At 41.2% G+C, this 15,469-nt stretch overlaps 1 protein-coding gene across 1 annotated transcript in view; it reads right to left on the bottom strand.

Moving 5' to 3' along the window:
- The window catches only part of ARL5A (ARF like GTPase 5A), a 133,221-nt gene that overhangs the window by 74,184 nt on the left and 43,568 nt on the right, over window positions 1-15,469 (bottom strand). Inside the window, exon 2 of the mRNA XM_069225182.1 lies at window positions 4,972-5,032. Coding sequence (XP_069081283.1) covers window positions 4,972-5,032 — 61 coding nt within the window. The remainder of the gene's footprint in view (window positions 1-4,971; window positions 5,033-15,469) is intronic.

Below are 15,469 nucleotides of genomic sequence, written 5' to 3'. Positions count from 1 at the left end.
CACAGTTTAGGCAGTAGAGGTGCAAAGTTGTCCCCCTCCCAGGGCAGGTACAAACTGGGATGCAGCAGTGCAAATGTCACTCTAAAAGAACGTGAAGAAGCAATGCAGCAGCAAAACAAGCATACCTCTCGCACAGTAGGCAGCCACTGAGCACACTTTCCCTTCATGTATAACAGATTAAAATCATCAGAAATAGTACTACACACTTCTGTTGTTCGGACATGTACCCATAGGTATAACATGTATATTTCACACATAGATCTCTGAAGCAAGGGCATAAGGAGTGCATAGATAGCTGAGTGAATATACAAGTGGTACTCTTGTTTCACCTTTATTGCTTTTCTTACCCTCTCCTCCATCAAATATTTTGTCCATTTTGTTTTCCTACACATTATCTTTCACACTTCTCATGGTCCCCACTCCCTTGACCCTAAAATTGCTCACCTACTTAATCTTACTTCCTCCTATCGGCTACTCCTCTCTCCACTACCTTGGGTCAGTGCAAGGATTTCGGCCACCTTAAGTGGAGCTACATCCATCTCCGTCACCCTTTGTTTTAGCAATGGCATAACATTTGCTGCTTCTATTGGCAATATGCATAAACATATGGCAAAACAGGAACCTCGCGCAAGCTTCAGTATAGGTAATCAGTAACTGTAAGGGGGAAACAAAGGAATCCATCTACAAACAGTATTTTGACCATACCTATTTTTGATTCAATTAAACAAACATCACAAAGTCAAATTGTACAACTATATGGTGCTCATGGAAGGGGAGATTCACCCTACACCCCCAAAATCCTCCCAAAAAGGTGGGTAACAATTTGAACTTGGGCCTTGGATTATATTCCAAGTCAGATTTAAGTTCAGTAACATCAAATAGTGAGTCATTTGATTCCAACTCTTGTTTATTTCAAACTTGTGGTATTTTCTTCATGTTCTTCACAAATGTTATTAATGTTCCAGCCAACGCGTGTTTCGTCTTGCGAATATTATCGCTACAACTTCGTCTGGGCTACTCAATATATCTTCTGAGATCATTAATTCTTGATATGTGTCACGTTTCACTATGTATGTTGCCACCGTTCATTTACTTAATATACTCTGTAAGAGATTTGTGAAGAACATGAAGAAAATACCACAAGCATGAAATAAACAAGAGTTGAAATCGAATTACGCACTATTTGATTTTATAGAACTTAAATCTGGCTTTGAACGTGTGCCTTGGATTATATTCTACAATCAAACTGAGGTTTTAGAGGATATTCTAAAAATAATATGCATCCACATTTGTGCTCAAAGATATCACTAGGGTTCCAGGTTTACTGGAAGCACACAAATAAAATCAATGACTATCAATGCGTCATACAGAAATGCAATTTCTGTCATCCAAGACTATGGATGGCTTTGCCCCTGTCACTTCAGCAGGACCTATGTACTCCCTTTTCACCATATGTTGTATTTATTAGAATTATTATCTACTAAAAGTCATTTCCAGTATTCCAAATTGCTCTAAAATAAGTTCAGTCGTTGGATGCTGAAATTATTGATTGGCCATCAAGTACTATAAACACAATTCCAATTACAAAAAAGGTGAACATTGTCTGAACAGGACAAATATTGAACCACTGTAGTAAGTACAAATGAGGTACTGCTTTACTAGCTAGGTGTGGAAAGGTAAAATCTGAGAACGAACTATCAACCCTCTCAACTTTACTGTCTGGAGAAGAGACACGGATGTAAGAATAGATATTCTGGATGGCTCAGGAGCAGTAAAGGAACATTCATTAGTTGATTGTTTTTTCAATACTCTCCTCCATTGTGTGGGGGAAAATATTTTGCATGAGGACCATACCAAAGACTCAAATGCCTTCTATACCTGAACATTCCAGGGCTTTTCAAATACCACTTGCTTTAATTGTTGATACCAGACAGTACAGACAAATCTACCTCTGATGTCTTAGAGGGGCAGTCTGTAAAACCGGATCCTCCAGACACTGGAAGAAACAAAATCTGATAGCTTCAAGGATAACTACCTCCCAATTGTATTGGACCCCGAACTAACTGTAGATCAACAAAAATGACAATGAAAATGTTCTAGAAAGCGTACAAAAGGAGACACTTCTTTGAAATCTGGAATGGTACTGACCATGGAAGATAAAGCAAGGAGAAATCAAATACATCAAACAAATCCATTTGCTAGCAAGAGAGAAGTGATGTTGGAATAGAAAGTCAAAAGGAACACCAAAAGGTATATTAAAATGTCGGTTTGCCAAAAAAGAATTCTAAAAGGAGACAGGAAAGCTAAAGCAGTGGCTGCTAAAAACAGGCTGGTAACTATACGGATGGAGAGACCATTGTCTCTAACATTTAAGGAGAGCAGCACCGTTGATTTGCAGGACTGATTAACATTAGATGGCATTCATGCTCCTCTGCTGCTTCTGAAATCTCAGTTACCTTCTAAAGAAGGGCCTCAAAATCCAGGTCCTCTTTGTAAACAGAATGATTCTGTACCCAAACTTGCCACTGAGATTTTGCACTTCAGTATTACCACGTCAAATTCAATGTGGTTGGTTACTATCTGTTCTAATTGTAACAAAGTGGTTGTTTGCAATAGTATTTGTGATGTTTTCATCCATCACAAAATTATATTAGCTGTATCATCAAGTTTAAATTTCAAGATCAATTACTAAAATTAGAGCTATTCACTACTTGCCAACAACAAACATCTACAGTTTGGCTGCAATTGCCTTTACTACTCTGCTCTGCCAAAGAAAAGATCCAAGAAACACATATCCTCAGAGGGAATGTTAACAGAGCTATCTAATAATGTGCCTGGAAGGTGGACATATGAATGATTTTCCTTCAAAGGAAGGACATTTAACATTCTATAAAATACTCTACCAACCACATGTGTATTGACTCTAATCAAACAAGATGTTGTGGTACATGTTGTGACTGGTTTCACGAACAATGTGTTTACAAACAAATTAAAAGTGGCATTTCGAAGTATATTTAATTGCCATGGGTCTGTGCAGAGTGCCAAGCCCATCTGCCCAAGTAGTATTGGGCCCATCCATGCTAGGTGTTTGTGACAAAGTAAATCAGGCCAAATTAATGCAAAACACTGTATAATGATTAGACTACACATGGAGCCCTGCTATTCAAAATCTGATTTCAAGACTTCTGGTCGTTTTAAGCACCTCTAATTTTTGATATCTCTCTCCATATTTTAAATGTTGTTACCTAATGCTACAAAGACAGGCCAGGCGCAAATATGGGTAGCTTTGAACTGTGATTGAAACAATCAACCTGCCATGTGACACTGAAGACCTTACGTACATGACATTTCATACCCTCCAGATACAATGAAGCCCACAGGTTCCCAATGTTGGGGACTCTAAGACTTATAATAGTGGTTGAGTGTTATTCTATTTTCATCCCCTTTCATTAGGTTTTCCAGTTTTGAATCCATGTACATAAGGCAGTATTATATCTGCATCCATACTCAACTGTGTGCCTTAAATAATTATTTACCCTCATAGAGATGCGCTACACAATTCTTCAGATATTCAGGTTGGCCATAGGAGAACCAATTCAGAAGGGAGCCCTGATAAAAATCAAAACTCCTGATTTTCACTCCACGTACACCATTATTCTTCTTTAGCTGCACCAATGTTTGTTGGCCATGAGCTACCATGGTATAGTAGGTAGTCTTGTTCACAACAGACACTTGGAACTGGTCTGGCTCATATAGTATACTAAATGCATCTTGGCCTTCAAGTGATCCATGAGTTAGACTACAAGCCATGACTTGGTTGTTGCAAACTTTGAAACTTTCAATCGGCAGAAACATAGATGATTAATTTAACTGCACATAAGTGCTCAGTACTATGAAACATTTAATTACCTAAAAAAGTTACACAAAAAAAAAAAAAAAAGAGGAAAGATGTTGCATGGCTGAAAGCCTTAGCTATGCTCACATCGATAATTCTCAAAAAGAGCAATCTAAATATGCCAGCAGTAGAAGATCAATGTTCTTTCTCAGACTTTGTTTTCTCTGCCTCCTTCTTTCTACTACTACGTTTCACACACAATGTTTTGCCCTGTCTTTATTTTCAGCCTCTCACCGTGTCTCTGTATCTCACTGTCTTTCCTCTGCCCTTCAGTCTTTGCGTTTTTCTGTCCCTCTATATCCATGTCTCTCTGGTGTTCTATTTTTCTATGTCGCTCTTTCAAGGTCTCTCTTCAGTTTTCTTATGACTTTGTAGGTCTTTACCCATCTTTCTCCATCTTTTTCTGTATCTTACTGTCAAGGCTCATGAGGGGCAGAAGTAGTTAGTGGGCCCATTCTGTCCCTACAGATGCAGGGACAGACATGCTTTGTAGACCCAATCTTTCCTCTTATCTATCTACAGGGACAGAAAATGTCCTGCAGCTGCAATTTGAGCCATCATAATGTGGGAACAAAAGTGTGATGAAAGTCAATTCCAACCCAGAATCTGTGGGGTCTGTAGTTTCTGTCTTATTTCATACAAATGTCTAGAGGAATAAACATTTCTAATGAACTGATTTTCCCCTTTGAAAAGGGACTAAGGAAATTACACTTGCAAATAGTTAATTAGACAAGTGTTAATGCAATGTATTTGTCTTTTATATTCCTTTCCCCACAGTTTGGGCTAGAAATTCATGTGTGCTATAAATGTAAAACAAAGGTTTCCATTTATATCATTTATGGCAAATAAATATGATTACCCCTTTGTGGTGTGTCAGATTTTAGATTTAATGCGTTTAACTATTTTAAATCTAATTGATGCTTTCATTTTTTTTATACTGGGGATAAAATAGTGGAAAAACTCCACACATACCCGTTAGAATGCTTGCTCTCCAAGTTATAAAGGAACAACATTTGAACCATAAACATAACATTTTTCTGACTAAATTTACAACTACACACAAAGGTTATACTTACAACTGGTAAAGAATTGTAGTTTTCCCTGCATTATCCAGGCCAACAATGATTACTTTGTGCTCTGAAATAAAGATTTTACAGTTCAATGACATCATACGTTTACAATGGATGAAATTAATTTTAATATATATATATTATATATACACACATATATATATATACATATACATATACACACATATACATACACCCCCCCATGGATATAAATTGTGGCCCAGTAACACTTTGTTTAAATCAACTGTACAAATAAACCCAGATTCACATTTCTTACTACTTTGCAAAAGTCAAAATCAGGTTAATTACCACAGCACAGCAAAATAGACAAAGGAAAACAGTGTCTAATGCCTCATGTTTCATGTAACAATTACTATACACAGGGGAACACTCCTAATATTCACATTGTCTTTTAAATGCGATTTCACCATACTTCACAATTTTATCCCCTTGCACCTTGGTTTCAGTTAAATAGTTTTTGTAAAACAATCAAATGTGAAAAAGTCCCCTGCATAAACCATGTACGCAGATGTGCACTGTAAAATACGCTATTAATTGCTATTTTTGAGGGGGGGGGGGGGGGTGTCATGACTTGAGGATTTGCCTCTCGTGCCCCTCCACACACACCCAACAAATATAATAAATAGCATTGTACACTGTGCAGTTCTGCATATATGCTCTATATTAACTAAAAACTACACAACAATTAAACTTTATATTTTGTGTGTTTCAAAACAAAACCTTTGCAAAATACATTCTCTCCATAACCTGCATCTTCTGTTATTTAGCTGAAGCCCATACCATCCTTTTTTTTCCATTTTCTGCAGTGTTAGATGTCCTAGCTCAATTCTCTTATACATTCAAACCTTTTATAATTTTGGTGATAGGGTTCCCCAGTGTAATAAAATATTAAAACCCTGTTACATTTATCAGTTTAATATGTGCCCTTTTATAATTACTCTAAACGGATTGAAATAGAGCGATCCCGCCGGTCTGACCTGAGGGAACAGTGCTATGACATAGCACTTGGCTCCCTTAAAGGGACCTAGTGCTATCTTGTAGCACAGAGGGGTCCAACCAGCACCCTTGGTATGCACCCTGGCTGCAAAGCAGGCAGTGTGTAATCCGAGGGTGCTGGGCAGGGAGGACGCTGCACTGCTTATGCCTTTGGCCATGTAGTGAAATTATTTGATTAATGGAAAAACATATTAGTGTCAAGATCACAGCTACTGATCAGCTCGCTCTATGAGTCATCTCCACAACCATCAAATCGGTGGGGATACATTCAATAACATCAATTCATAACATAGTGCCTATGTGCTAAACATCAAAGTGATCACCAGTGATTCCTTAATTCCATCCTTGCCTGACCCCTGGTGCACTCTAAATGCTGCTTAGTGGTGTAGGTGGATTTTTATTACCATTATAAAAATGCCACTTTTAGAAAGTTAGCATTTCCCTGTGCTTATGACTCTGGTGTTCTGCAGCTTGACTCCAATCCACATCTGAGGCAGAGTGATAGCTGGGCTTTGTGCATACTTCTCAGACAGCCAGTACATAGTGAGGGTGAAGGTGTAACGGGATTGCATATGCATGCTGAATGGCCACTGGTTCAGGAGAAGAGCATAAATGTGATTTCTACCATTCCAGCCTTAGAGGCTGTTACATAAGTCTTAGTGCCAAAGCCTTAAATCCACAATGGATACAGTGGGCCATATCCATGACAGCTACTGTTGCAGATTATGTCTCTGACCCACCTTACTCACACACAGGAATTTCTCCAGGATGCAGGGGTGTGGAATTTAATCAAATATATTCTTGTCCATAGGACAGGCTGCTTCTTAAATCGATTTGTCCTGTTAAAAAAAATATATATCTACTTGCCCCTTTGGTGCCAGGTAGTGCAGCAACAAATTATGGCAGCAATCTCAATATGTAAGAGCTCTCATAATAGCCTCTCTGATTATGCCAGGGCTACTACTATAGTAGGGCTTGAATACTTGCAATTCCAACCCCTACTATTGTAATTTCCTTACTTTCCGCAGATCTACATACTGGGGTTGGAGGAAGCAGCAACTAATAGTTCCAGGGATAGAATACCTTTGAGTCTGCGAACTAACCAACGTGCATGTTTGAAGGATTTTCACCAGCTTTTCTCTAATCTTTTGCCATAATGAGAAAGGTTGGAAATTTACTCTTGGGTTGGGGAAAAAAGTGATTGGAGGGAAAGTGAACTTGTAAACGATCAATAGACTTTCATATGAGCAAATCTACACATGCATATGTGCTCATGCTAAAATACAGTTCACAAATATTTTCTAGGGGTACGATTTCCTGGTATACTTCAGTATTATTGTGAATTCATAAAAGCCACTAATTCAAAGACATATACCGTGGGTGCACTTGTGCGAGTTTCTTTCAGAATAGGGTCCCCAATTAGGTCTGGCGTTAACAAAGACATTTTGTTTTTGTTAAGTTTCTATTTCTCACTCTATCAGCTGGCTTTACTGTGAGTGATCACATTCTGCTCTTCCACAGGGATTTTTGGCACACAAAGTAGTTTTGTTCAGTGCCAATAACTACTGTGGCAATCAGTGGTGTAAGGAAACTGGAGGGTGCCTCCTGCAAAGAACATGGAGCTCCGCCCACTTTGCCCCCATACTCACTCAGGGTAGGTGCTGTGCTGAGGGGCCCCCCTGGGAGGAGGCAGTGGCACCTTTGTTACAACACTGGTGGCAATGTGTGCTTTTTGAGACCAAAATCTTTTTTTCTTTTTGCTAGTGCTTTTTACAATGATGAAGGCATGGCAGATCCCACAACAATAAAGTGTTAGAAAAACCATGTCAAAAGAATACACACATTGACAAAACCAAAAGAATCATACACAAAATGTCAGATCGGTTGGCTTAACCAGTGCTTCTTTATTTTCATGCTTCCCATAATCTTGTTGAAAATGGTTACACTGATTTTCTATTAGGAATATTTTTTGGAAACACTAGCATGCATCAACATGTTTAGTAAATGATGCTTCAAAGAAATGGCACCTAAAAGTTCATAGTAGGGAAACTTTTTTTTTTCCCTACTTTCATTTTTTTCTGAACATTTTATTCTTGAAAACAAAGAATCATCACTCTAGCTTACAAGCTTTTGGAAACATCTGCATCTAATCAGAGCATTCTGGGCGCATTATACATAGCCTCATTATTAAACTTTTCAAACTTGTGTGTACACTTTTATTTTATTTTTTTACTGCAACCACTGTCAGTAGTGTAGTGTGACCTTAAAACGTTTATTTACAGCGCTCACCCTAATAATGAAGGTTTTTCATTAAGGAACCATAAATACAAGTTCAAACCGCATTAACATATGGACACATATCACTTAAACTGCAGACAATTCCCTTCCCTGTAAACTGATAGCCAAAGGGTTTGAGCTGCAAAGGTTTGGGCCCACTTGTCCCAAGGACTAAATAAACATGAAAACTTGTTGTCCTTGACCTCAAACAAATGTCCCGGTTGATAGGAAGAATACACCATGTCGACTGACATTAGTAGATTATATCTTTGACCCCACATTTCACACACAGGAATTTCTCCAGCATGAACAAGAATACTCCATGTCGACTGATATTTTGCCTCCAGATCAGTATGATTTTGTAATACATATACTGATGGTTCAGCCAAGACCACGTGGGCAGTAAGCATAACTACTCAGCAGCATTGGCTGCAGTAAAGACTCATGAAAGATGGAGGATTTCAAGCATAAAAACATATACAGAAACCTTGCGTGACTGTACCGCTCAGATGGCTGAATTGAAGGCTTTGGTTCTGGCACTGCAGAATACAGATCCTGAATTCAATTATTTTAATGTGTGTTTCCTATTACTGTACTGTAGGAGGCTGGCCTGGCTTGTAGTGGGTACCAAGGGGTACTTACACTCTGTACCAGCTTAGGCTGCTAGAAGGTAGCTATAGCAGAGCAGCTTAGGCTGAACTACGAGACATGCAAAGCTCCTACTATACCACTGGTGACACATGCACAATATCATAAGAAAACAGAATACACAGATTTACTAAAAATAAAAGGTACTTTATTTTTATGACAATATGCCAAAGTATCTCCGTGAGTACCCGCAGTATGAGGATGCCAAATATACACAAGATATATGTACACAATACCAAAAATATGCAGTAATAGCAAAAGGAAGTAATGCAAGCAATGTGGAATTACAGTAGATTGCAATAGGAGCACATAGGAATAGGGGCTACACAAACCATACACTCCAAAAGTGGAATGCGAACCACGAATGGACCCCAAACCTATGTGAGCTTGTAGAGGGTTGCTGGGACTGTAAGAAAACAGTAAGGGTTAGAAAAATAGCCCACCCCAAGACCCTGAAAAGTAGGTGTAAAGTGCACCTATATTCCCCAGAGAGCACAGAAGTCGTGATAGGGGAATTCTGCAAGGAAGACCAACACCAGCAACGCAACCAAAGTGGATTTCTGGACGAGAGTACCTGTGGAACAAGGGGACCAAGTCGAAGAGTCGCGACAAAGTCGAGATTGGGCAGATGCCCAGGAAATGCCAGCTGAGGGTGCAAAGAAGCTGCCACCGGATGGTAGAAGCTGTGGATTCTGCAAGAACGAAGAGGACTAGGAACTTCCCCTTTGGAGGATGGATGTCCCACATCGTGAAGAAGCTTGCAGAGGTGTTCCCACGCAGAAAGACCGCAAACAAGCCTTGCTAGCTGAAAGGGTCGCGGTTAGGGTTTTTGGATGCTGCTGTGGCCCAGGAGGGACCAGTATGTCGCCACTTGCGGGAGGAGACAGAGGGGGCGCCCAGCAAGACAGGGAGCCCTCACAGGAGCAGGCAGCACCCGCAGAAGTGCCGGAACAGGCACTACAAAGAGGAGTGAACTGGAGCTCACCCGAAGTCACAAAAGGAGATCCCACGACGCCGAAGGACAACTCAGGAGGTTGTGCACTGCAGGTTAGAGTGTCGGGGACCAAGGCTTGGCTGTGCACAAAGGAAATCCTGGAAGAGTGCACAGGAGCCGGAGCAGCTGCAAGTCACGCGGTACCCAGCAATGCAGTCTAGCGTGGGGAGGCAAGGACTTACCTCCACCAAACTTGGACTGAAGAGTCACTGGACTGTGGGAGTCACTTGGACAGAGTTGTTGAGTTCCAGGGACCACGCTCGTCGTGCTGAGAGGGGACCCAGAGGACCGGTGATGCAGTTCTTTTGGTGCCTGCAGTTGCAGGGGGAGGATTCCATCGTCCCACGGGAGATTTCTTCAGAGCTCCTAGTGCAGAGAGGAGGCAGACTACCCCCACAGCATGCACCACCAGGAAAACAGTCGAGAAGGCGGCAGGATCAGCGATACCAGGTTGCAGTAGTCGTCTTTGCTACTTTGTTGCGGTTTTGCAGGCGTCCTGAGCAGTCAGCGGTCGATCCTTTGGCAGAAGGTGAAGAGAGAGATGCAGAGGAACTCTGATGAGCTCTTGCATTCGTTATCTAAAGAATTCCCCAAAGCAGAGACCCTAAATAGCCAGAAAAGGAGTTTTGACTACCTAGGAAGGAGGATAGGCTAGCAACACAGGTAAGAGCCTATCAGGAGGAGTCTCTGACGTCACCTGCTGCCACTGGCCACTCAGAGCAGTCCAGTGTACCAGCAGCACCTCTGTTTCCAAGATGGCAGAGGTCTGGAGCACACTGGAGGAGCTCTGGGCACCTCCCCTGGGAGGTGCAGGTCAGGGGAGTGGTCATTCCCCTTTCCTTTGTCCAGTTTCGCGCCAGAGAAGGGCTGGGGGATCCCTGAACCGGTGTAGACTGGCTTATGCAGAGATGGGCATCATCTGTGCCCATCAAAGCATTTCCAGAGGCTGGGGGAGGCTACTCCTCCCCAGCCCTGAAACCTTTTTCCAAAGGGAGAGGGTGTAACACCATCTCTCTGAGGACGTCCTTTGTTCTGCCTTCCTGGGCCAAGCCTGGCTGGAGCCCAGGAGGGCAGAAACCTGTCTCAGGGGTTGGCGGCAGCAGCAGCAGCAGCAGCTGCAGTGAAACCCCGGGAAAGGCAGTTTGGCAGTACCCAGGTCTGTGCTAGAGAATGGCATTGGGGTGACACTTCCATGACCTTAGACATGTTACATGGCCATGTTCGGAGTTACCATTGTGATGCTATACATAGGTAGTGACCTATGTATAGTGCACGCGTGTAATGGTGTCCCCGCACTCACAAAGTCCGGGGAATTTGCCCTGAACGATGTGGGGGCACCTTGGCTAGTGCCAGGGTGCCCACACACTAAGTAACTTAGCACCCAACCTTTACCAGGTAAAGGTTAGACATATGGGTGACTTATAAGTTACTTAAGTGCAGTGGTAAATGGCTGTGAAATAATGTGGACGTTATTTCACTCAGGCTGCAGTGGCAGGCCTGTGTAAGAATTGTCAGAGCTCCCTATGGGTGGCAAAAGAAATGCTGCAGCCCATAGGGATCTCCTGGAACCCCAATACCCTGGGTACCTGCGTACCATATACTAGGGAATTATAAGGGTGATCCAGTATGCCAATGTGAATTGGTGAAATTGGTCACTAGCCTGTTAGTGACAATTTAGAAAGTAAAGAGAGCATAACCACTGAGGCTCTGGTTAGCAGAGCCTCAGTGAGACAGTTAGGCATCACACAGGGAACACAGACATATAGGCCACAAACATATGAGCACTGGGGTCCTGGCTAGCAGGGTCCCAGTGACACATAAACATACAGAAAACATAGGGTTTTCACTATGAGCACTGGGCCCTGGCTAGCAGGATTCCAGTGAGACAGTGAAAACACCCAGACATATACTCACAAACAGGCTAAAAGTGGGGGTAAGAAGGCTAGAAAGAGTCTACTTTCTCACATGTACCCAGTCATATAATGATAATTAACATTATAGGCACCTGAATGGGTTCACAGACTCTAAAGGTAATACTAGCAAGCATAAATTGCTTTGGGAAAAGGTGACAGAACTAAAAGATGCTATGCCATGGACTCATGAAATACATACATAGGGTCATCAGCCAGTCCATGTACATGTTGCAGGGCATTTACTAGCTGATGAAGCTGTGAAAGTGGCTATTTTGACTGCTCATGTAGCTGCAACTACTTGTCCCCATATGAGAATTGATCATGTCATCATGGCTGTAGTCACTGCTTTGGCTAGTGGGACGCCATTACCAAAATAATTTCCAGCAAAATATTCCTATAGCTTGACTGCCCAAAACATTGCTTTCACCTGCATTGCTGGGGTGGGTGATCGAGTGGTACCCAACCAGGACCACGGGTTTGAGCTAATAGCAGCTGCCCATGAAGGATTAGCATATGCCTATGCTGGTGCAGCGGTTACAGTTTCACTGCAGAAATGCTATTGGTGGCAGGGTCTATAAACATACTAAACAATATGTGCTTATCTATATCTGTCACATTTTGCAATCAAATTGAAGGTTCCACCGTTGCCCGCCCACCACACACACCTCTTCTAGTCTCTCATAAACCGCTACGGTATAGTGGATCATTATTGACCACTCCATTTGGATAGCGCTTTTAAATGTATTCGATTCCCTGCTGATTCATGTTCTAGATTTGGATGGGTGGGGCCACAGCGATCAGCTGACGCTCAAACCTTTATCAAAGGCTTTCAAGTCTTTATTGGTAAATATGCAGGAGCATCAAGCCACTCGAGGACAGGCACCGGCTTTTGACTCTGGGTGTCACTGCTGAGAGAAATTTGATAGTGGAAAGGAAGAACTGAGACTTAAAGCAGTCCTTAGCAGTTACAGTATAAGGTTCAGTGGCTACATAATGTGTATGGAGTCTAGAGAGCCTTAACTAATAATCTTCCTTGAAGATCTTTGGGTGGTCGGACCCCATATGAAGTCCTCTTTGGGTCCAGATGTATATTCCACATTTAAATAACCCTGGCACAGGGGCAGCTGGTGCCCTCTTTGACATCAATGAGATTTTCACTGTCTTACAGGAATCACAAGACTTGCAGGATGAGCACTCCTAAATGAATTTGAAACATTCGGTCACTGACAAAGTGAAGGAGCAACAAGCGACTTTTGGCTGGATTCGTAAAGTTGGGGATCTGGTCCGGTAGAAGATTACTGAACGGAAGGAGTTCGGCCCATAGTACAAAGCTCCAGTGCCTCTTCCTGCAGTTCAAGGTACTTGAATTGTGGTTTTGGCACAGCTTGCGGATTGATTGTAAACAAAAATGATACGTTTCCATTGATTTAGTAAAGCTCCATCATGTGGCCAGTGCTACACAGTTGGCCATGAAGGTATCTGGGTAGTTCCTTATCTCCTGTCCCTACCCTGCAAGAGCTCTCTACAAGCATTAAGTAATCCAAATATTTTTTATTTCGTTTTCTAATGCTGAATATGCACTCATGCCTGTTTCTACTGCTAAAACAGGATAGGTTTCTGATGTGGGTATACAATGCACCACTGCTACTACTAGCAACAAAACTGTGTGCATCATCACCACCATTGGAGTCAACTACATACAGATTCTCCTTCACCTCATACAGCTACTGTGTTTGCACAGGCTGCTTCTAGCTATTTTGCTGACATTGATGATTTTTCTTCAGATTAGTCACACACTTCTTTGCATGGTACTTGTGAGCTATGGTTTTGGTTGAAAAAGACTTAGTTGATTCCTCCATGGTGTCACCTTTGAAATTTCTAAGTTTATTTCATGTTTTGGAATTCCTAAGAGGTCCACATTAAAAAAAAAAAAAAAAAAAAAAAAGTAGGAACAGGACAATGCAATAAACAAAAATATGAAAAACAAATAACATTTTAAAGTTATGATGCATCACTTAAATAAAACTTCAGAGGATTATTTAAAAAGGTCACTATCAATGTAAAAACGGTTTAAAGAAGTAGAACATTTGAAAGCAAAACATTTCGTTAGGAGGGTTATATAACAATTGGAGGGCCTATCCTGATGTTCGTGCACTGAATTTCAAGCAGAGAGGTTTCAACCACATTACGCAATAGCAGCAAAGACGGGCAAACAAATAAGACATTTAAATGTTGAATGCCGTTAAGACAATAGTCACACACATTTGAGTTGTCATACCATTTTTAAGTTAAAACCTTTAACGGAAGTAAATCCAATCTTTAAATGCAAAAGCGCCTCATCCCATGAGACAAATTCCACGGTAAGTAGGGAAGTGATTTTTTTATGATAGCGGAATGAATCCAAACATCAAACCTCCTCTTTTGGCTACAAATGTTTAAGTACAAATGGTAGCGTTTGCTTATAGAAGCATGCTTTACATATGTTTTCAACTGGGATGACAAAGAAAGTATTGTACTTAATTATAGCTCCAGATGTTCTATAGCATACTTAAAATTTCTAAAAAAACAGGTTTCTCTCTCAATGTAATGAAAACCTCTTTATACATAAAATGTGACTTTGTGAAGCGACATCACTTCAAGACAGACAATAACCCCATCAAATCACCGCTACTAGGTCTTGTACAAAGGAGCACTTGAACTTTAGAGCATAAGTTAATGCTAAGGTGTTGCAAGAAATCAAGAGTCTTAAAATTTGCCCTTCAGTTTTACAGAGAAAACCTCTATCTGCTACATCTGTTAGTTCCACTGCATATTACAACGTAGCAGGGATCCTGGCCTGGTAGACTGCAAGGAGGTGAAAGAAGTGTCGCCTTCCCATTACCTTAAAGAATGTTCGTAACCCACTAGCTTGGGATAAGGCCTTACCCACATTATAAGATATGTGTTCAGAATCACAGAGGAAACATGGACATGATTTCCCCCAAGAAGCGATAAGATTTAACTCACTCTAACTTCTGAGAACTTAAATACAACAAGAAGTTCACATATGTTTCCCCCAGAAAACATAATACTTGGGATTTCGAGGTATTGTCCTTAAATTAATGCCGATTGGCACCAGATGATTATTAAGACCGTTAGGGGTCAGATCTAGGATTACAATATTGTCTGCATAAAGTAAACATATCAAAGGATACCATCCAATACTAGGAGATAATGTATTAGGCAGATAAGGAATATACAACAAAAATAATAAACATGCCACAAAACACCCCTGCTTCAAACTGTTTTTTGTTGGAAATTCTGTAGGTAAGCCCCGATCGCCACCCATCAGTACTTTACACCAGGTAGAGGAATGCAGAGCTACAATCAAGTGCAGCAAGTTTGCTGGAATGCCTAGCTTGGATAGCTTCTTCCACAGGGAGCAACCTTATGAAAAGCTGTAAAGAAGTCTATAAAGGTGGCATAAACCGAAGCGCCCCCATTTGTTACGTATTTTTTTTTATTAGCTACAAAATTGTCTAGCATACTATGACCTTTCCTAAAATCAGTTTGTTCCAGCAGAACGATCCTACTGCTCTCTACCCAAGACTTAAGGTGTTCTAACAGGCTTTTAGTAAAAACCTTACCAACTGCATCCAGAATGGCAATTTGGCAA

This window comes from Pleurodeles waltl, chromosome 3_1 (assembly GCF_031143425.1).
Source record: "Pleurodeles waltl isolate 20211129_DDA chromosome 3_1, aPleWal1.hap1.20221129, whole genome shotgun sequence".
NCBI lineage: Eukaryota > Metazoa > Chordata > Amphibia > Caudata > Salamandridae > Pleurodeles > Pleurodeles waltl.
Note: the sequence above shows the minus strand (reverse complement) of the source record. Positions and strands in the feature narration are given on the sequence as shown.